At 43.0% G+C, this 21,660-nt stretch overlaps 1 protein-coding gene and 1 pseudogene across 3 annotated transcripts; one reads left to right on the top strand and one right to left on the bottom strand.

Annotated features, from left to right (window-relative positions):
• Nucleotides 1–846: 846 nt before the first annotated feature.
• Nucleotides 847–2,363, bottom strand: LOC110580764 (annotated as a pseudogene).
• A 9,754-nt stretch (nt 2,364–12,117) lies between these two features.
• NANOG (Nanog homeobox) lies at nt 12,118–16,873 on the top strand. Of its 3 annotated transcripts, none has more exons than XM_021690714.1 (4): nt 12,118–12,274; nt 14,390–14,655; nt 16,221–16,307; nt 16,445–16,873. In XM_021690714.1, the coding sequence occupies exons 1-4, from the start codon at nt 12,124–12,126 to the stop codon at nt 16,871–16,873; spliced, it is 933 nt and encodes a 310-aa protein (XP_021546389.1). In that variant the 5' UTR covers nt 12,118–12,123. The 3 variants fall into 3 exon arrangements, 2 of the variants coding, with proteins under 2 accessions (XP_021546389.1, XP_021546390.1); XM_021690715.1 differs by having other exon boundaries at nt 16,493–16,873; XR_002480372.1 differs by lacking the exons at nt 12,118–12,274; nt 14,390–14,655 and having other exon boundaries at nt 16,228–16,298; nt 16,445–16,523.
• The last annotated feature ends 4,787 nt before the right edge of the window (nt 16,874–21,660 follow it).

Consider the following 21,660-nt stretch of genomic DNA (forward strand, 5'->3'; position numbering starts at 1 on the left):
CTCTCTCTCTCTGTTGCTCCCCCTGCTTGTGCTCGCACGCTCTGTCAAATAAACAAATAAAATCTTTAAAAAAATTTTTTAAAAAGGGGGGGTTGAAATAGCAGCCATCAAAGCAATATTCAAGCATGATTTCAAGGATGCTTTCAGCTTTAGAGCTAGCCTTTTTTGTCAAACAAAAATCTTCACAACTTCATCAAAAACTTCATCAGTAGGAGTGCCTGGCTGGCTCAGTACGTAGAGCACGCAACTCTTTTTTTTTTTTTTTTTTAAGATTTTATTTATTTGTCAGAGTTGAGAGAGTTAAGCAGAGGGAGAAGCAGACTCCATGCTGAGCAGGGAGTCCAGTATGGGGCTCGATCCCAGGACTCTGGGATGGTGACCTGAGCAGAAGGCAGACGTTTAACTGACTGAGCCACCCAGGGGTCCCAGAGCCTGCAACTCTTGATCTCAGAGCTGTAAGTTCGAGTCCCACCTTGTTTGTAGAGATTCCTTAAAAATAAAATCTTAAAAAAAAAAAAAAAAAGAATAAAGGGGCACCTGGGTGGCTCAGTCAGTTCAGTGTCTGCCTTTGGCTCAGGTCCTGATCCCAGAGTCCTGGGATCGAGCCCCACATCAGGCTCCCTGCTCAGCATGGAGTCTGCTTCTCCCTCTCTCTCTGCTGCTCCCCCTGCTTGTGCTCTCTCTGGCTCTCTCTCAAATAAATAAAAATCTTAAAAAACAAAGAAAAAAATAGAAAAAAAGACACTCCTATGGGGCACCTGGCTGGCTCAGTGGGAAGACCATGGGACTCTTGTTCCGGAGCTTGAGTCCCATGCTGGGTGTAGAGATTACTTAAATAAATAAATATTAATACAACAACAACAACTTAACAGACTTAAAGGCATGCATTTGCTTGACTTTCCCCATTTCTTCATGTAAGTCAATAATTGGCTTTGTTGACTGAATATAGTTCTGAATTCTCTTTTCCAAACTCTCTCTGTTGTCATCACTTCTACCACTTTTCTTTCTCCTCCCAAGACATCCTTCAATACAGATCTCATTATTACAGCCAAAACACAGAACAAAAGCTACAACCTACCTTCCCACCCATGGTCTTGTCCCAACCTTGAAGGTGGTCTTTGATTTCTTGGAAACCCCTCAATCAGGAATCTATTCTGAGCATGGGCAGCCAGCATCGGATCCCTTTCCCTCTTTAACAAACTGATGGTTCTTTCAACCGGCAAAATCTTTCCATCTTTAATGTACTTCTTTTTTTTTTTTTTTAAAGATTATTTATTTGTTTATTTGACAGAGAGAGGCAGCCAGAGAAGGAACACAAGTAGGGGGAGTGGGAGGGGGAGAAGCAGGCTTCCCGCTGAGCAGGGAGCCCTGTGCGGGGCTCGATCCCAGGACCACGGGGCTCGATCCCAGGACCCCGGGATCATGACCTGAGCCGAAGGCAGACGATTAACGACTGAGCCACCCAGGCGCCTCTGTAATGTACTTTTCAATGAGTTCACCGCCCTGTGAATCTGGGTTCTTCCTTTTCATCACGAAGTTCTCCTGCAGAAGGGTGTGTGTGGCCGTATTTCTCGCTGATGCGGGCACACTGGGTCCTCATGCTGGCGCGGAGACCGCGGAGGACGAACACCACCAGCGGTTTCAGAGGCGGTGAGGACAGAGGAAGAGCGCAGAGGTCGGCAAGGGGATATGGCCCAGGGCGTGCAGCAGCCTGCAGCCGTAGCGGTTCAGCTTACACCGCTTCTGGGCCAGACCCTGAGGGAGCTGACAGCTGCAGGGTATGATGATATTTGATACTCTTAACTGATTTCCCTCCAAGATAGGAGTCCCTCCTTTCTACTCCCGCTGTATCTTGCACACACTCACACCACAGTTCCGTAATATCTTAAGGCACTCATCCGTTCACATGGCTTCTTTTCTATACTACATTATAAAATGTTTTGGTACAGGAAGCATGCATAATTCGTTTCTTTCTCCTAGCACTTGACATTTCAGACATGCTTAATAGATATGTGTTGAGTGAATAAATTAATGGATTCCCTAAAATATAACTTGCATAGAAAAAATAAAGTGGCATTTATGGAGTGTTTCCAATATGCCATGTCCACATCTGATCAGTTTGTATGTATGATAATTCTCACTTCTTCTTACTCATATGAAGGAAACTGAGGCATAGAAATGTGAAACCACTTGTCACATAGCAACTGGGTAGAATCAGGCTGGCGGGAGCACCTGGCTGGCTCAGTCCCTACAGCATGCAACTCCTGTTGTCCGGGTCCTGAGTTCAAGCCCAATGTTGGGCATGGAGCTACTTAAAAAAAAAAAATTTTTTTTTAATAAAAATTCAGGCTGTCTTACTTCATGTCTGAAACATAAAAGAAATTGACAATGGTCTAAGGAACATTGGGTTTTGAGATTCTGAGCATTTAAAAAAAATGCAATCTGGCCTCCCTGGGTGTTGGAAGTGGCTTCTCTCTTCATTTGGGTGGCTGTTATTTGATTTGTGTACATAAGTAAAGAATTCGTCAAGCTGTACAACTTGAGATTTGTTCATTATATGCAAATTATTTCTCAATTTTAATTTTAAAAAATAGCTTTGCCTCATCTTCTGGCTGTAACCCTCAATAGTACATTCAACAAATGCTTCCTTAAATTTGAATTCCTATGGCGCCTGACTGGCTCAGTCGGAAGGGCATGCAACTCTTGGGGTTGTGAGTTCGAGCCCCATGTTGGGCATAGATATTACTTAAAAAAATAAATAAAATCTTAAAAAAAAAAAAGAATTCCTTTTTCAACATCACACTATTTGCCTTAGCTTTTAACTCTTACACAATTAAATTTATTTATTCCTGGGGGCGCCTGGGTGGCTCAGTGGGTTAAGTGTCTGCCTTCAGCTCAGGTCATGATCCCAGGGCCCTGGGATCGAGCTCCGCATAGGGCTTCTTGCTCAGCAGGGAATCTGCTTCTCCCTCTGCCAGCTGTTCCCCTCTGCTTGTGCTCTCTCTCTCTCTGACAAATAAATAAAATCTTTAAAAAAAAAAAAGTATTTACTCCTGGAAGGCAGGACCCTCTTGTTCCCTCTTCCTCTATTCCTTTTATAATATTAGAATACTCGGATGTGAAGTAAAATATTTAGGTGTGGTATTTCGAGGGTCATCAGCTTTATTTCATCCCACTACCAGCTAATTAGAGCAACAACTAAGGTGCTAGATTTTTCCCTTATCCACCCCCCCAAACACTCCCCCACTTGCCTTAGCCCCTCCCACCACCTACTTTTTCCAAGTTCTTTCTCCTGCTCTGGCACCTACTGAGAAACCATGGAGCCTGTTCTCTTCGGGGCCAATTATATCACATTGTTCCAGGGCAATATTATACTTTGCTAAATGTTGGTAGACGTTCCTAGGTGCTCCTCCCCTCCCTGGAGGCTTGTCCAAATAGGGGTGAAAAAGGAATCCCTTTTTACATTGGGTCAAAGATCCCCTGAGGGTAGGGTGGGAAAGAGGGCGTAACGCCTTGATATCAATAGTGTTGCTCAGGGTCAAGGGCTCTTTGACAATTCAGTTTACCCTTGGAAGTCTCCACAGGGAGACTTTAGAATTTGCTACACATAATAATTTAGTTCTTAAATAGTAAAAGCCTTTAGTTAAACTTTGACAAATACAAAACAGGATCACAGGGAAGTTGTTCTTTGGGGATTTTTTTCTTTTTGAGAATTCTTGTAATTCCCCAATTTTCTGAATATCAGTGTTTTAAACACAAGAGCCAATTCATTAATTCAATAAATATGTATTGAGGTTTTTTTTGTTTTTGTTTTTTTGCTACAGCTAAGCACTGTATTCTAAGAGCAATAGTTCTCAAACTTCAGGATGCACAAGAATTACAGATTCCTAAAAGACAGATTCTTGGGTCCCACTCCCAGAGATTCTGATTCACTAGGTCTGGGGTTAACATCGAGCCCATGATTTCGATTTCTAACAAGCTCTCAGGTGATGCTGATGTTGCCAGAAAGGACTATACTTCGAATAACACGGCATTAGGTTATAGTAACAAACGAGGCCTTGAAAGAGTTATTATTCCAAACACAAATACTTATAACTAAAATGCACAGTGACCACTGCTGTGGGGAGATTTAGACACAGAAGGGAAACACTTAATTCACTGGGAGAAGGGGACTGTGGAAGGTGACACCTGATCCATGTCTTAAAAGATAACTAAGGAGGGGGGAGAAATCTTAAAAAAAAAAAAAAAAAGATAACTAAAAATGAACCAAAGAAAGGGGGGCAAAGCATTCAGGAAAGAGAGGATTGTTTGGGTACAGCAATTTGCCAAAGCTCAGGGCAGCCTTGAGAGGCAGGCAGAGAGTGCGCTTCCTTCGACAACACTTAAGCAGAGGGATGGTGGGGCTGAACTGAAAGCAGATCACTCCAGGCGCTCCTGCGTGGCTCAGTTGGTTGAGTGTCTGCCTTCCGCTCAGGTCATGATCCTGGCATGGAGCGTCGGGCTCGCGTCAGTCAGATCAGGCTTGCATCAGGCCCGTGTGAGGGCTCCCTGCTCAGCGGGGAGTCTGCCTCTCCCTCTCCCCTGCCCCTCCCCCTGCTTGTGCGCTCTCTCACTCTAATAAATAAAATCTAAAAAAAAAGAAAGAAAGAGGGGCGCCTGGGTGGCTCAGTTGATTAAGCAACTGCCTTCGGCTCAGGTCATGATCCTGGAGTCCCGGGATCGAGTCCCGCATCGGGCTCCCTGCTCAGCGAGGAGCCTGCTTCTCCCTCTGACTCTCCCCCCTCTCATGTACTCTCTCTCATTCTCGCTCTCTCAAATAAATAAATAAATCTTTAAAAAAAAAAAGAAAGAAAGATCACTCTGGTACACAGTTGGTTCAGTCTGTGGAAGGCTTACTGGAAGTGTACAGAGGTCTGGGCAAGAGATGGTATCTGAACGAGGATCAAGGGAGTGGTGTTCAACATTCAGATGGCAGCCTGGAGAAGTGTTGGAAAGTAAGATTATTGTGACAGAGCTATTATAGACAGAGCTGAATAGAAGTTTGGATGGTGGAAAAAGGGGTCAATGATGTCTCACATATTTTATTGGGTGGATTTTTTACTGAACTTCAAAACTTGTGCTCATGGTAAAGTCATTGATGAACCAAGAGTGGCCATGAATAAATTATTTGAACTGGATGACAGATACATTAGGAGGGTTTAGCATATTGACCACTATGTAAGTGTGAAGATTTTTTTTTTTTTTTTAAAGATTTTATTTATTTTTTAACAGAGAGAGAAACAGCGAGAGAGGGAACACAAGCAGGGGGAGCGGGAGAGGGAGAAGCAGGCTTCCCGCCGAGCAGGGAGCCCGACACGGGGCTCGATCCCAGGACCCTGGGATCATGACCTGAGCCGAAGGCAGACGCTTAACGACTGAGCCACCCAGGTGCCCCATGTGTGAAGATTTTTATAATAAGTTTCTTTTAGGGGAAAAAAGGTGTGGTTTTGCTCTTATATCTGTAACAGGCAAAGTAAGCGGAGAATATGCTTTTGTAATCTCTATCGCAGCAGCTTTGATGGTTGTGTGGTTCATCTTGATAACACAGGTAAATTGAGAGTAATCTATCTCCCAGAGGGGCCAGAAAGATTAGAAGAGCTTCAGGCTCACTGAATTAATTTAGCGGACTTGAGGCAAAGAGCATTGTTGCTTTTTAAAGATTATTTTGTATATTACATTTGAAATGCAATTTAATATTTAAATGTAAGGAAATGGCTCCTACACTCTATTTGCTTACAAAGTCCTAGGTCTCATTTAAACCCATTCCTTCATCAACAAATAATGATCAAATATCTACTATCTTCCTAGTGCCTTTCTAGACAGTTTTTAAACAAAGGCATGCTAAAGAATCACCTGGAGAACTTTTTTTAAAAGATTTTATTTATTTACTTGAGAGGGAGAAAGGGGGGCGCTGCAGAGGGAGAGGGACAAGTGGACTCCACACTCAGTGCAGAGTGGACCTGGGGCTCAATCTCACTACCCTGAGATCATGACCTAGAGCCCAAATCAAGAGTCGGACACTCAACCGACTGAGCTACCAGGTGCTCCACTTGGAGAACTTTTTATTTTATTTTTTATTTTTAAAAAAAATTTTTAAAAAGATTTTATTTGTTTGAGATAGAGAGGGAGCGAGAGAGCGAGAGAGAACACAAGCAGGGGCAGTGGCAGGCAGAGGGAGAAGCAGGCTCCCCGCTGAGCATGGAGCCTGACGTGGGGCTCGATCCCAGGCCTCTGGGATCACGACCTGAGCTGAAGGCAGACGCTTAACTGACTGAACCACTCAGGTGCCCCTGGAGAACTTTTTAAACAGATCCCCAGTCACCCCCACCAGAGGTTACTATTCAGTAGTTCTGTGGTAAAGCCCACCCATTTATGGCCCGAACAAGCTCACAGGTGATGCTGATGATGGCGGCCTACGGTCCACACTCTTCTAGGGGTAGGAATACTACACTGAACAAAACTGGCAAAAATGAAAATAATTGCCCTCACGTAGCTTATATATATATATATATAGGATTTTTATTTTTTTAAGTTTTTATTATTTATTTCAGTAAACTCTACACCCAACATGGGGCTTGAACTCACAACCCGAGATCAAGAGTCACATGCTCTGATGACTGAGCCAGCCAGAGCCCCATCACATAGCTTATATTTTAACAATTTTTTTAAAGTTTATTTATTTTAGCAATCTCTATGTAGACCCAACATGGGGCTCAAACTCATGACCCTGAGATCAAGAGTCACACACACTTCCCACTGAGCCAGCCAGGCACCCCTTAGCTTATATTTTGGTTGTAGGGAAATAGAAGATGATAGACGATAGAAGATATAGATAGATGATAGATAATATATATTGTGCAAGATGGTGACAAGAGTTATAAAGAAAAATCAAGAGGAAAATGATAGGGAGTGGGAGACATTATTGAGAAGGTAATATTAAAGATGGAAAGGAGGGTGCCTGGGTGGCTCAGTCGGTTAAGCGTCTGCCTTTGGCTCAGGTCATGATCCCAGGGTCCTGGGATCAAGCCCCACTTCGGGCTCCTTGCTCATCGGAGAGCCTGCTTCTCTCTCTCCCTCTGCCCCTCCCCCACTTGTGCTCGCTCTCTCATGCGCTCCCTCTCTCACCCGTGCTCTCTCTCATGCACGCTCTCACGCTCTCTTTCTCTCTCAGATAAATAAAACCTTAAAAAAAAAATAAAGATGTAAAGGAGGTGAGAGATCAACCCAGATATATTTCTGGGGGAGAACAGATCAGCGAGAGGTAAGAGTGATAGCAAAAGCCCTGATTCAGGAGATTTTCTGGCGTGTTCCAGGATCAGCAAGGAGGCAGTTTCATGAGGGTGGAGGAGAACACAAGGTGACAGGATGGAAGTTAAGTACAAGGCCACAAAAGGGTTCAGGTAATCCAGCTTCGCCTTGTTACTCTAAATGTGAGAACACCGAAAGAGGATTTTGAGCAAAGGAATAGCTTGATAGGACTTGTCTTCACAAAATTCATTCTGGCCAGTACTTTGAGACTAGATTATAGGAAGGTTAGCGTGCAAACAGGGAGACCCGTTGGGAGGCTATTGGAATAATCCAAGGGATAGATAGATGGTGATGCGGAAAGAGTGGTAATCTTGGAGATGTCAGAAAAGGTCAAATGCAGCTTGGGTTGGCACACTTGCCAGAGGTCACAGGTAATTTCAAGCCCCTAGCTCTCCTGTGATGCAGGCAATAATAAAATATATAAATGTTCTTTAAAAGAAATAACCATTTCTTGCTACTCTGCTGGTTCTCCAAGCCCTAGTTCATGGGATTAAAACTCACTCCAAGAATTGAAAAAAGAAACACTGGAGGACACAAAAGATTAAAAGAAAGAAGCAACTGAATTCTAGACATTTTGAAGGCACAGTCAACAAAGTTGGAATTAAGGTTTTGACCTGAGCAACTAAAAAGATGGAATTGTCATACACTAAGATGGAGAACACTATAGGAAGCACCCATCTAATATTTCAATATTCATTTGAAATATTAATTTTGTGATGCCTTTTAGAAATCCAAATGGGGATGTTAGGTAGGCAGTTGAATATATGAGATTGAGTTTGGGGAATAGGTCTGGGGTAAAGACGTACATTTAAAGGTCAAAAGCATATAGTTGCGGGGCCGTCTGGGTGGCTCAGTTGGTTAAGCATCTGACTTATCTCAGGGTCCTGGGATCCGACCCGCATCGGGGCTCCCTGCTCAGCGGGGAGTCTGCTTCTCCCTCTGCCCCTCCCTCCACTTGTGCGCACTCGCTCTCTCTCAAATAAATAAAATCTTTTTAAAAAGGAAGAAAGAGAGAGAGAGAAAGAAAAGAGGTTTGAGAACGAAGCTTTGGTACACTCTTAACTTTTAGATGTCGGGCGGGGGGGGGGGGGGTGGCGTGGTTGAGAAGAACCATAAAGGAGACAGAGAGACAGATTAGGTGGAACATCAATAGAGTATAAATTAAGGAAAGGAGATTTAATTCTCAATGTGCAGTTTCTTTTGTTTTTGTTTTACTATTTGTGGTCACTTCATTACCTTTCAGGTCTCTCAACCCTGTTTTCCAATGACCCATTATTTTCTCTAAGACACTGACACCGCCTTTGACAAAAGCATTCATTCGCTGGAATTCCCTTCCCTACGCTCTCAACATTTTTTCCATCTTGGCTCAGTCGAAAATCCTCCAAGAAGTCTTTTCTGATTCCCCTCCCTGGCCATACCTTCCCTTCTTTGTTCTCCCTTAGCATCTAGTACATACGTCGTTTTTGGGGTTTTTTTTATGTTCGGTACTCATCACATGACACTGTAACTGTCTTTTTGGTTTATTTTGATCTACTTTACTAAACTGCTAGCTCCTCAAAAGTGGAGATGTTGTTTAATTATTTCTTTTCTCTCCAGCACATGATAGGCACTCATGAACTATTAGTTGAATAAGCAATAAATAAATAAATAGTTCCTAGCCAATAAATGTTAAAAATCACTAAATATATCTATAAACACACACATGTTTGTACGCATAGGGACAAGAAACAGCGACTTAAAGATTGGGTTTATCAGGTAGAGTGAAACAATGTAAAGAACAGACAAGCAGGAGCAGAAACTTACAGGAGAATGAAGTGAAAACAGGTGAATGCCTCTCAGTTTGGATACACTCGAGTAAACGCAAATGGACAATGGGTGAAGGGTAAAAACAATGATAAATCAATAACCAATCTGATGATCCCACCAGTGATAAATTAATAATAAATTTGATAATTCCACATTTGATATGTACACTATGCCTGCAAATCGAGGGGCAGTGAAGCCTATATTAATATTCATGATGATTGTCGCTTCCTCCTTATCCTGACAGGTCAGCAAAATCTGATGCAAAGTTAGGACACCTGTGCTCTTAAAAGATTATGTTGCCTAATGTGCATTTCTTACCTTTAAGTGAGGGATAAATCTTCTCTGAAAAATATTTTTCATTTTTAATATTTAGCTCTTTTTTTCTTCTCCCTTCTGGCTGATGCTCCTAGGAAAACAAAATCTAAAATCACTTTTGCATTTGAGCCCTGGACTCTAAGCACCTTGTAACACACCCCTCCTCCACCCACACAGCCCACACCCCAACAAATCCAAGGTCTCTGACACCTTCCTAAGCATTCTCTCAACCTTATTCAAATTGCTTTCCAGGGCAAAGAATGTAGTAAGTTTGCCTTCTAGCTACCAGCCCCCTTCCCTTTGGTCTTTCACTCCAGAGGCTCTGACCCTAGATACAATGAGACACAGGTGGGGGGATGGGGGAGCATTTGGCCCAGGTTTTCAGGCAAAGACCCCCGTCAGCAAAGAACAAAGCTTCTGGTACCTGCGGTTTAGAGAGCTGCGGGCAAACTAAGGTGTTTGGTGGCCTTGACTGCACTCATTTACCAGCCGTGCTAATTGAAAGCCAGGAAGTCAAGTTTTCTGTTTTTTAATTTACTTTCCCCCCAGTTTTATTGAGAAGTAATTGACATATGGCATTGTATTAGTTTAAGGTGAGCCAACACAATGGACTGATAGACGTAGACGTTGCAAAAGGATTACCGCAATAAGTTTAGTTCACTCCATCCATCACTCACGTTCCCCCTTTAAAGGAATCATACTCTGTAATGAGACAGACTGTCTGCCTGAGCGCAATGTATTTCCACCCACCTCCTCCTTGACACTTGTGTTCCTACTCTTTTCCCTTCCAGAATGATGGTCTGAGAAGACAAAGAAAAGATTACAAAGAATTGATCTCTGTGCTTTGGTCCCGGCAATCCTCCTATGCTCACGAATTGGCATCCTTAAGAACGAATCTCTCTTTTCGTGGAAGCAAAGCAAGCAGTTCTAGGTGGAGACCCAAGGAGGAGAGTGCATGCGAGGATTAGTCAGGCTTGCATCTCCGGAAAATATACAATTGGAATTTGCTAAGGATTTACTTGGAGGAGTGGGAGACTGGAAAAGAGGAAGAAATCTTAGGTTTCTTGGATATTGAATTTAAGAGTGGGGAGGAAAATTGAAAGCTGCAGACTGTTATCTTTGTCTATAAATATGTTCATGCTGAAACCCAACCATAAAAACTGGTTCTTTGGAAAACATACAGAAAAAACAAAAACAAAAAACAAAAAAACAAATTTGAGAGCAGGGATGGAGTGGGGTTGCAGGTCAAGACAGAAATGCCAGGCCAGAGAAAGAAAAGTTGATTTAAAAAAGAGCAGGGGCGGAGGCGGTGGGAAGGGGGGCGGGGAGAAAGGCCAGAAGAAGAGGTTTGCTTAGGAAGAAGAGATAGGAGGGCCCAACGCAGATTCTAAAAGGAACTTGTCACAAACGCTTTGGCAAGACCATTTACAGGAATATCATTTGCTTAGGGGATGTTCTTCTTGACCTCCCTCTTTTCAGCTGGGTTGGTTTACAAGTCAAGAAATTTCATTATTTTACATCTAGGAATGTCCGAGATAAAATTAGAAGCGGGTGCTCTCAATCTATCATGTTGTTCACTGGATTAAAATAATAATCACAACGAAAGGCAATTTCAAACTTGGAGATCGTGAACGTAGGATAAAGATAGAATTTCTCTTAACAGCCCCCATTTGTAGATCACTGATGTTGTCAGCTATTATGAAGATTTAGCTCTTTATTTTCTTTACCTTTTACAGCCACACAGGAAGAGGTACAGAGGAGGAAACTGAGCCAAGAGTCTATCCAGCAAGGTGTATATAGAAACTACTTACAAATTTCCCATACTGATGGCAGAAGCATAGTTACCTGCAGGGCATAAAGTCAGCAGGTCAGCAGGCTGCCGCTCCTTTCCTCTGGCTTTTGTTAAAAAGGAGACAACAGTCCTGGGGGAAAGACTTGTCTGTCTCTCTGAAAGCTAAAAAACGGTAAGAGGGCCTTGAAAACAAGTACTAGTTTTAATATCAACTGACACCTTAGCGACATACAATATGTGTCTTATTGTGACCTTAGGGGGACTTGAAGAGGAAAACAGAGCTACCAGGTTGAAGTTTCCGCCAGCACCAGCTCGATTTTGAGACCCTAAGAGGTCTTAAATCAAGAAATTAATTGTTCTAAGTGGAAGGTTCAATCACCTGAGGTAGCCTCAGGTGCATCTTTGATTTGAAAAGATGGAAACGCAGTGAACTCAGAAATATGTAATTGTTGGGTTTACTTTTTCTTGAGGTTCTGTGGCCCCCGTTTTCCCATTCCCCACCCAGTCTGGACTACCCGGCAGCTACCTTTTACATTACAATGGCCTTGGTGAGACTGGCAGACAGGATTAACTGAGAATTCGCAAGGGTGTGTGTGGGCGTGGGGCTGCCAGGAGGGGCGGGTCTGAGGATGGTCGAGCCTTCCTTATAAATCTAGAGCCTCCAAAATTTTCACCTTCGGCTCCATTGGGCTGGTTGGCTCTTCCTGTTGCAGTGGTGACGCACTTCATCCTGTCTTTCTCAGACTCTTAACATCTGGAGGTCTTTCTACTCTTCTTAGCTCTTCCACCTAGATCCATAAGTCTGGGCCTTTCTTACAATCTCGCTTTTTTTTTTTTTTTCCGTCTACCCTTAACTCACCAACATGAGTGCAGATCCAGCTCTGCCCCTATGCCCGCCTGGCCCCGAAGCACCCAGTTCTAGGGACTCTTCTCCAATGCCTGAGATTTACGGGCCCGAAGAAAATTATGCATCCCTGCAAATGTCATCTGCTGAGACACCCCACGCGGAGACCGGTAAGGGGAAAATGAAACCTCGAAAAGCTGCTTTCCTTGAGGGAAAGTGAAAGGAGAAGGAGGGTCAGGGTCCTTCGTTTCCCTCGTGAACAATTATAGTCAATTAATACAAGCAGGTGTCCTCAATAAACCCTCTCAGCACCTGTCTCGGTTGTAACTTGGCGGGTGTCCGTTCACCTGTCCCAGGTGTCAGTTAAGAGACAAGGGCCCCAGGATGCGGGCATTTCGACTGTTCACTGGGTATTTGAGGGCTTATGTGCACAGACACTGTGGAAACACAAATGTGTTGTGATAAGTGAGCTGACGTCTAAATCTTCACGCGGTGCTGAGGACACAGTAACAGTAACTGCTAAGCCAGAAGTTCTAGCATCACAACTGGGGAGGGGGGGGATGCGGTGAGCCTCCCCTTTTTGATTAGTCTTTTTTCACGGAGTGCCAGAAACGGCGTGGCTAATGATGAATCTCACCTTATTGAAACGTTTTGCCTTTGTACAACAGTAGTAACCGGCTCTTCTCCCACTCCTTGGCTCTGTGGGTGTTACTAACAGGGGCAGTTCTGAGTTTCTGGGAGCCTCCTATGCCCACGTCTCTCCTACATTCTGGGGAAATGTTCGTCCCATTTTATGGTAGATAATTCTAGAGGGTTTAATCTGCTGACAAAGTGGCTAGAGCCCAGATTTGTGAAACCCGGTTTGGCTTCTAAATGGTAACCACAGGTGGGGGGTGGGGTGGGTGCTCAGGACACTGTAAAGGCAGTACATTTTTGTAAATCAGTCGGGCAGCAGTTGTTAAAAATGAAAATGTAAACTTTTACCATTTCTTTTTTTTTTTTAACTTTTACCATTTCTTAAGATTTGTGGTAACTGTCATTTTTTAAGATTTACGGTAAAGATAAAAGACTTAAAAATTGTTTACATGATGCTTACTCCAATAAGTAAGCAACTACTTTATTGGAATGTTAGATTTTTAATGTTACCCTGTTTTCCTAAACTTCATGTTGATGTCCTTTCTTAATTTCAAACGTTGAAAATACAGCGCTGGATCATGAGAAGTAGCTTGAGTATGAGCAAGTAGGCATAAGCAAGTGGGCACACCCTCCTTAGCAAGCCAAGTGCAAGTTTTGTAGAGATTGTTTTTAGGAGATGCCCCACTGTAGTCCTTGGTCTAGCCCCATTTTCTTTCCTTCTAGGTCTACTCACAAGAAGCATAAGATTGTGAATTTTTGCCATGGAATAGAGACTAGGGGAGAACTGAGGTTGAGCACGGGAAATAAATATCTGAGTGCAATTAAGAGTTTAAGTGGCTACCAAATCTAGGCAATATACAGAAAATGATTTTTTTTTTATTTTTTGTTTTTTATTTTTAATTTTTTGTAGGAAATTAATTTTTAGTTAGAAAGTCAATACACGCCAGGTCCCGTGCTAGACAACTTTCTCTGTCACTTTGCTTTAATCAGTGAAGGATCTCCCTCTGTGAGGGAGAGAAATACTTTTGGAAACGGGGTCCCAGAGCTAGTAAAGGCAGTCTGAAACAAAAGCCTATCAGAATTCCCAGTTCGTGCTAGTCCTGGTATTTGGAACTGGGCAGCAGTAAGCTGTGGATTTTAAAGGGTCCCCAGAATCTGATGTAGGTGATGATTAATTTTACAAAAAGGAGTCCAGTGATCATTCCCACCTTTCTGAGCAGTCACAGTGTAGGCTCTTGAGCATCAATTTGCAGTAAAAAGCTTTTGCCAAAGAGGTTCGAGGGGCACCTGGCTGGCTCAGTCGGTGGAGCATGTGACCCTTGATCTCGACAATGTAAATTAGAGCCCCATGTTGGGTGGAGAGATTACTTAAAAATAAAATCATAAAAAAAAAAAGAGGTTTGAGTCCCCTCTGCTTCCCAGCGGGTAAGCTGTTGGCCATGTCCGTTGGATGTGAAATGGTGACAACTAGTTCACTTAGTGGGTTGGCATCACACGAAGATGAGCAAAGTGTTCAGGGTCACGTAAGAGTTTTTACTACCTAATTCTGAGGTTGTGAGGACTTTAAAATGCTATGAAAACAATAAATTTGCAAATATGATTTAGTATCTGCAAAGTTTTAGAGAAAAGTGTTGTTTTATGCCCCGCAGTCTCTCCTCTTCCTTCGTCCATGGATCTGCTTGTTCAGGACAGCCCCGACTCCTCCACCAGTCCCAGGGTAAAACCACCACCCACTTCTGGAGAGGAGAGAACAGTGAGGAAGGAAGATACGGCCCAGGGCAAGAAACAGAAGATCAGGACCGTGTTCTCTCAGACCCAACTCTATGTCCTCAATGATCGATTTCAGAGACAGAAATACCTCAGTCTCCAGCAGATGCAAGAACTTTCCAACATTCTGAACCTTAGCTATAAGCAGGTAGGGTGTGTTTTGTACTCCTTGTAGTGACAAATAAAAAGGCTCTTTTGCAGATGAGCATTACTAACATCTGTGTGCTCTGTGTTTGTGTACCCCCTACAAATAATTTTAATATGAAAGTGGGTTCTTTGTAACATTTTATGACCATCTTTTTTTTTTTTTTTTTTCCTAAGATTTTTATTCATTTGACAGAGGGCACAAGCAAGGGGGAGCGGCAGGCAGAGGGGGAGAGGATGAGGCAGGCTCCATCCAGGACCCTGGGATCATGACCTGAGCCCGAGGCAGACACTTAACGACTGAGCCACACAGGCGCCCCTCATGACCATCTTTAAATGTTCTCTTTAATTATGCCATAATTTATTTAACCACTTCTCCCTGTTGCACAAGCTAAAATGGTAAAAATGTTTCCGATTTCTCCTTGATCAGAGGAATTCTATATATTTCCACCTTCCAGGTTAGGAGAGTCCTTAACCAACACTGCTTCTCATTAAAATAAAAAGTGGAATCTTTTGTTTGTCTGTGTGCAGTTGATTACTAATGACGTTAATCATTTTTCATATTCTTGCCTAATAGATATTTTATGGTTTTCTATCACTGGTGTCATACTTAGAGAAAGACCTCCATTCCATAATTTTATAGTGTGTGGGTGTGTACGCCTGTACGTACATACATCTGGTCCTTCTTAATCTCATTTTTTAATTTACAGTTTATAAATCATCTGGAAATTGAAGTTTTGTGTTCTGTTATATAACTTGATAATTTCTAAATAGTTCTAGTGGTATATTTTATAATTCGTGAGTTAAAATTAGCATCATTATCCTATTAAATATAGAAGTGTGCTTATGGGGCACCCGGGTGGCTCAGTTGGTTAAGCTTCTGCCTTCGGCTCAGGTCATGGTCCCAGGATCCTAGGATCGAGTCCCACATCGGGCTTCCTGCTCAGCGGGGAGTCTGCTTCTCCCTCTGACCCTACCCCTCTTGTGCTCTCTCTCACTCAAATAAATAAAATTTTTTAAAAAAGGAGTGCGCTGGGCGCCTGGGTGGCTCAGTTGGTTAAGCGACTGCCTTCGGCTCAGGTCATGATCCTGGAGTCCCGGGATTGAGTCCCACATCGGGCTCCCTGCTCGTCAGGGAGTCTGCTTCTCCCTCTGACCCTCTTCCCTCTCATGCTCTCTGTCTCTCATTCTCTCTCTCACAAATAAAATCTTAAAAAAAAAAAAAAAAAAAAAAAAAAGGAGTGCGCTTATGGGGGGAGGTTTTTTACACTGCAAAGTACCTTTTAACTGTGACTGGGGGATGGGTAGACATCTAAATGTGAACTTTTAGTGAGTAGATAAGTAGTGTATCTTCCTAACTGGTTAGCTTTATTAAAGCAGCCAGCTGACTTGAGGGGCTTTGAGATTCATTCACAGAGCGTTTCCAGATTGCAGAAAGGACTCTAGAAGTTTCCATCTTGTTCCTGAGCTTTAGATACTGTCGGGAAAAAAATGTTAACAATATTCTTTGATCCCTGGTGCATCCACACTACTGGTATTTTATGTTTTCCTGTCACTTTTTTTTTGTAGGTGAAGACCTGGTTCCAGAATCAGAGAATGAAATGTAAGAGGTGGCAGAAAAACCACTGGCCAAAGGAGAGCAAGAGTGTGAGTCAGGTGACAGGAAGCTTTTAACTTTCTGCTTTCTTTTCACTGACTTCTTAGTTTTGTTCATTGCTAAACCATATAACCCCAACTGCACACAATTCTGATTTTCCTCCGAGCTTTTCAGTTAATCTGTCATTCCCTTTCAGAACAGCACACCAACCGCAGAATACCCAGGCTTCTATTCCTACCACCAGGGATACCTGAGGAACACTTCCGGAAACCTTCCAATATGGAGCAACCAGACCTGGAATAACCCGAATTGGAGCAACCAGACCTGGAACAGCCAGTCTTGGAGCAACCACTCCTGGAATGGCCAGTCTTGGAGCAACCATTCCTGGGCCAGTCAGACCTGGTGCCCCCAAGCCTGGAACAATCAGCTCCAAAACTATGGAGAGGAATCTCTGCAGCCCCAGATCCAGTTCCAGCAAAATTCCATCAGTGATTTGGAGTCCATCTTAGAAACTTCTGGGGAAAGCCATAGTGTAATACAACAATCTGCTAAGTATTTTAGTACCCAGCAAATAATGGATTTGTTCCCAAATTACTCTGTGAACATACAGCCTGAAGATGTGTGACGATGAGTATATTATTCGATCTCAGTTTGGGTGGTGGCTGTTATCTCCTAGGCTTTGTCTTTTAGATCCTATATATCTCTGCCTCGATATTCTGTTTTTCATTATTCTTACTGTGTCCATTGAGGGGGTACGATGGGAGTCAAAGAGGTTTCAGTAGCGTTGGCTCTATGGACAACATGATAAAAGGTGTTTCTCGCTATAGATAACTAGATACAATACTAATGTGGATATCTTTAGGCTCTAGAATCTAACCTCAAGAATAGGAAGTGAAGATACAAAGATGTGTGATGAAGGATAATTTGTATTTTCTGAGATTGTGAGGCTTTTCTTGTTAATAACCTCTAACGGTGAAGGGTTAAGCTATAATGTGCTTCATTGATTTCCTCTGTCCCTTGTGATGTTTTACTAGAACTGTTAATTTGATCATTATTCTAGTATTTGTAGAAAGATGTTTTGTATTTTAATGTGTCATGATAATAGTACCAGTTTGGCTGATTGGTTTATAGGTTTAAGTACAAATAAATAAAATACACACTTTACCCTTTGTTGTCTCTACCCTGATTTCACCAGGAGTTCAGTGAGTAAAAACTGGATTAAACGTGGGTTATTTTGTTTTTAAAGATTTTATTTACTTGAAGAGACAGAGTACAAGCAGAGAGAGGGTCAGGCAGAGGTAGAAGGAGAAGCAGTTTCCCTGCTGAGCAAGGAGCCCTCAAATCTACCCATATCAGGCAGTAACAGTAACAAGGCAGGGTCCCCTCTCCCTTGCCAGAGTGGTGTCAGAAAAAGGCAGCTAAAGGGCGCCTGGGTGGCTCAGTTGGTTGGGCGGCTACCTTCGGCTCAGGTTATGATCCTGGAGTCCCAGGATCGAATCCCGCATCGGGCTTCCTGCTCAGCGGGGAGTCTGCTTCTCCCTCTGACCCTCCTCCCTCTCATGCTCTCTCTAATAAATAAATAAAATCTTAAAAGAAAAAGCCACCTAAAACAGGGCTTAAAGAAGATCTAGACTCTTAGCTATTACACAAAAATACCTAGGTTTCAATGGAAAATCACCCATCATACTATGAATTACAAGTTCTCAAAATTTTTTAAAAAAGAAAAATACATGCCAATATCAAGATAAAAGAAATGTTAAAATTATCTGACAGATTTTTTAAAAAAGTCTTTCAAAGATTTTATTTACTTGAGAGTGACAGAGCTAGTAAAAGCGCACGAGCGGGGAGAGGGAGAAGCAGACTCCCCGCTGAGCAGGGAGCCTGAAGCGGGGCTCGATCCCAGGACCCTGGGATCATGAAGACGCTTAACTGACTGAGCCACCCAGGCACCCAGCATGGGTCTTTATACCCTTTTAATGTGTGGGAGGGACAATTAACTGAAATTTCTCTAGCCGTTGGGGAGGCTGCTATCTTAGAAATGAGGAAAGGTAAGTAAGTATACTTAGTTGCTAGGTGACTGATCAATTAAATCTGAACTAATTTATTTCCCTTATGTGTGTAATAGTATTGAAACAACAAAATTTGTGGTTATTTGCAGTTAAAAGTTGGGGCAAGGAAGTGATAAACAGACCACTTAGGTTTGTAAGTCTTAAATGTAGGGCAGCCAGGGATGAGGCAAATAACCGAAGGTAGAGGGCGCTGAAGAAGGAGGGGGGGGCGGAAAGGTCTGCTAATGTAACTCACAGGGAAGGTTATGTGCCCACCCATCCGTACAATTATACTCTGCCTGAAAGAACTATGTTGAAATAAGATTATTTTAAGACATTTATTATTATTTTGAAGACCATTTGACAGACAGCGAGAGGGAACACAAGCAGGGGGAGTGGGAGAGGGAGAAGCAGGCTCCCCGCGGAGCAGGGAGCCCGATGCGGGGCTCGATCCCAGGACCCCAAGATCATGACCTGAGCCGAAGGCAGATGCTTAACGACTGAGCCACGCAGGCGCCCGACATTTTTTATTTAAGACCTTTAAGTTCTGACGCAAGTTTGAAATAGGCTTTTTTGTCCAGGTACGTTATGTTCTCACCTTAGAAGAAGCTGGCGAGGCAGGCATCTGTGAAAGATACGAATACTTTTTTTTACTATCTTCCCATCCTGGCTCGCCCCCAAATTGATCTGGTTGAGCGCACTTTCAGTCACTCTGCCTTCCTGCTCCACAGGAACGTCCACTTTCCGAAGCAGCAGAGGGTAACCAACCAGGCAGTTTTTCTGGCCCTTTCCCTCGTGGTTCCCCCAATTTTCCAATGTTGTGAAACCTCACCCAATCAAATCATCTAGACATTTGACAGAAGAAATTGGGGATAATTTCTGCCAAGACCTAAGGACAACACAAAATCCTTTTCAACCGTCAGGTATTTGAGTTTTGTGCCAAGCACTATATTATGAACAGATAGATAATAAAAACAGAAAGCATTGATCCAACAATTAAAATAGTACATGAAATCACTTCTAAATCCCCACATTTTAGTTTTATAATTCAACCAGATTTGAGTGTGACATTTTAAAAACATAGCATCTCACTGTTCTGCCACCTGGCTTTTTCATTATGTTTTAAATGTATCAAGTGAAGGAAAAATTCCTTTAAGAGATTAGAGGGGTTTATTTATTTATTTATTTGTAAAGATTTTATTTATTTATTTGACAGAGAGACACAGCGGGAGAGGGAACACAAGCAGGGGGGAGTGGGAGAGGAAGAAGCAGGCTTCCTGCCAAGCAGGGAGCTTGATGCGGGGCTCGAACCCAGGACCCTGGGATCATGACCTGAGCCGAAGGCAGATGCTTAATGGCTGAGCCACCCAGACACCCCTGCTTTGTTTTGTTTTTTCAATTGTATGTCACTGGGGCGCCTGGCTTAGCTCAGTTGGTGGAGCCCTGACCCTTGATCTCAAAAGTCATGAGTTAAGACCCCACATTGGGCATAATGCTCACTTTAAAAAAATTTAAAAAGAAAAAGTAATATGTCATATTTTTACAAAATTCTTTGCACATAATGAATCGCCAACACATCTGAGGAAATACTAAATGGTGACCCAGAGCCTAGAAATGGGAAAATAGCTATTATAAAGTGATAGTCTTAGGGAAACTTCAAAGTTAGCTCTCCAGCACTGAACCTTCCTGTGTAACAGATGTTTTTACACACTTGATTACTGCTTGTTTCTGCTTTGGATTAAGTTCAACTATAAGACGTTGGGAATATGCAAGGAAATGGCTAAGAATTAAAGATTTAGAGTGGCAAAAAGAACATCTATTGTATTTTTTTTAAGAATTTATTTATTTGAGGGGCGCCTGGCTGGCCCAGATGGTTAAGCGTCTGCCTTCAGCTCAGGTCATGATCCCAGGGTCCTAGGATCGAGCCCCGCATCGGGCTCCTGGCTCAGCGGGGAGCCTGCTTCTCCCTCTTCCTCTGCCTCTCCCCCTCCTCATGCTCTCTCTCTCTCTGTATCTCTGTGTCTCAAATGAATAAATTTTTTAAAAAATCTTAAAAAAAAAGAATTTATTTGAGAGAGAGAGTGAGTGAGAGAGAGCGCACAAGCTGTGGGAGGGGTGGAGGTAGAGGGAGAAGCAGACTCCCCGTGGAGCAGGGAGCCCAAGATCATGACCTGAGCCAAAGGTAGATGCTTAACCAACTAAGCCACCCAGGCGCCCCAACACCTGTTTAAAACATGCTCGATACTGGAAAGGAAAAGAAGGGAAAAATAAAGATTGAAAGGGAAGAAGAAAGATTTCTGGTGTTCCACCTTGTCTTTTGGAGATAAGCCATTCTGGAAATGCCATTCACCTACTCTTCTTCCCGACAGGTGAATGTTAGGGTAAAGACAAAACCCCAAAGGCAGAGGACAGTGAAACCCACCATCATCAGGGAACCAGAGAGAGTCTGGATTTATCTTTTCAAAAGATGGGACCTCTTGGGGTAACCGGGTGGCTCTGGGTTAAACGTCTGTCTTCTGCTCTGGTCATGATCTCAGGGTCCTGAAATCAAGCCCCCTATCAGGTTCCCTGCCCAGCGGAGAGCCTGCTTCTCTCTCTCGGCCAGCAGCTCCACAACCACCGTCCCTCCCCCGCTCCTGTGCGCACTCTCTCTCATAAATGAATAAAATATTAAAAATAAATAGATAGGGGCGCCTGGGTGGTTCAGGTGGTTAAGCATCTGCCTTCGGGCTCAGGTCACGATCTCAGGGTCCTGGGATTGAGCTCAGGGAGCCTGCTTCTCCCTCTCCCTTTGCCCCTCCCCTCCCCCTTACTTGTGCTGTCTCTCAAATAAATAAATAAAATCTTATTTATTTTTTTTTAAAGATTTTATTTATTTATTTGACAGGGAGAGACAGCCAGAGAGAGAACACAAGCAGGGTAAATGGGAGAGAGAGAAGCAGGCTTCCCGCCGAGCAGGGAGCCCGATGCGGGGCTCGATCCCAGGACCCTGGGATCATGACCTGAGCCAAAGGCAGACGCCTAACGACTGAGCCACCCAGGCACCCCTAAAATCTTTAAAAGATATAATAAATTAATACACGGTTGGACCTCTATTTCCTCCCCCCGTTAAAAAAGGTGTTTTTATGAAAGCACAGGGACAGAACCCACAGGCAGAAAGAAGATGCCTGGACTTTTTTGATTGCAAAATTAAAACTTGCTATTGAGAACAAATTTAAGCAATAGAGAAATGAATCATAAAGTGAATCTAGTAAGCACAGTTTAATTTCTACAGATATTTCAGTATATATAATATGGGTGGTTTTATGTGAATTTTTATACATCCTCTTCTAAAAGTTTGTGTATTTTTTCCACTTAGCATTAT

The sequence above is a fragment of the Neomonachus schauinslandi genome, chromosome 5 (genome assembly GCF_002201575.2).
Source record: "Neomonachus schauinslandi chromosome 5, ASM220157v2, whole genome shotgun sequence".
Lineage (NCBI taxonomy): Eukaryota > Metazoa > Chordata > Mammalia > Carnivora > Phocidae > Neomonachus > Neomonachus schauinslandi.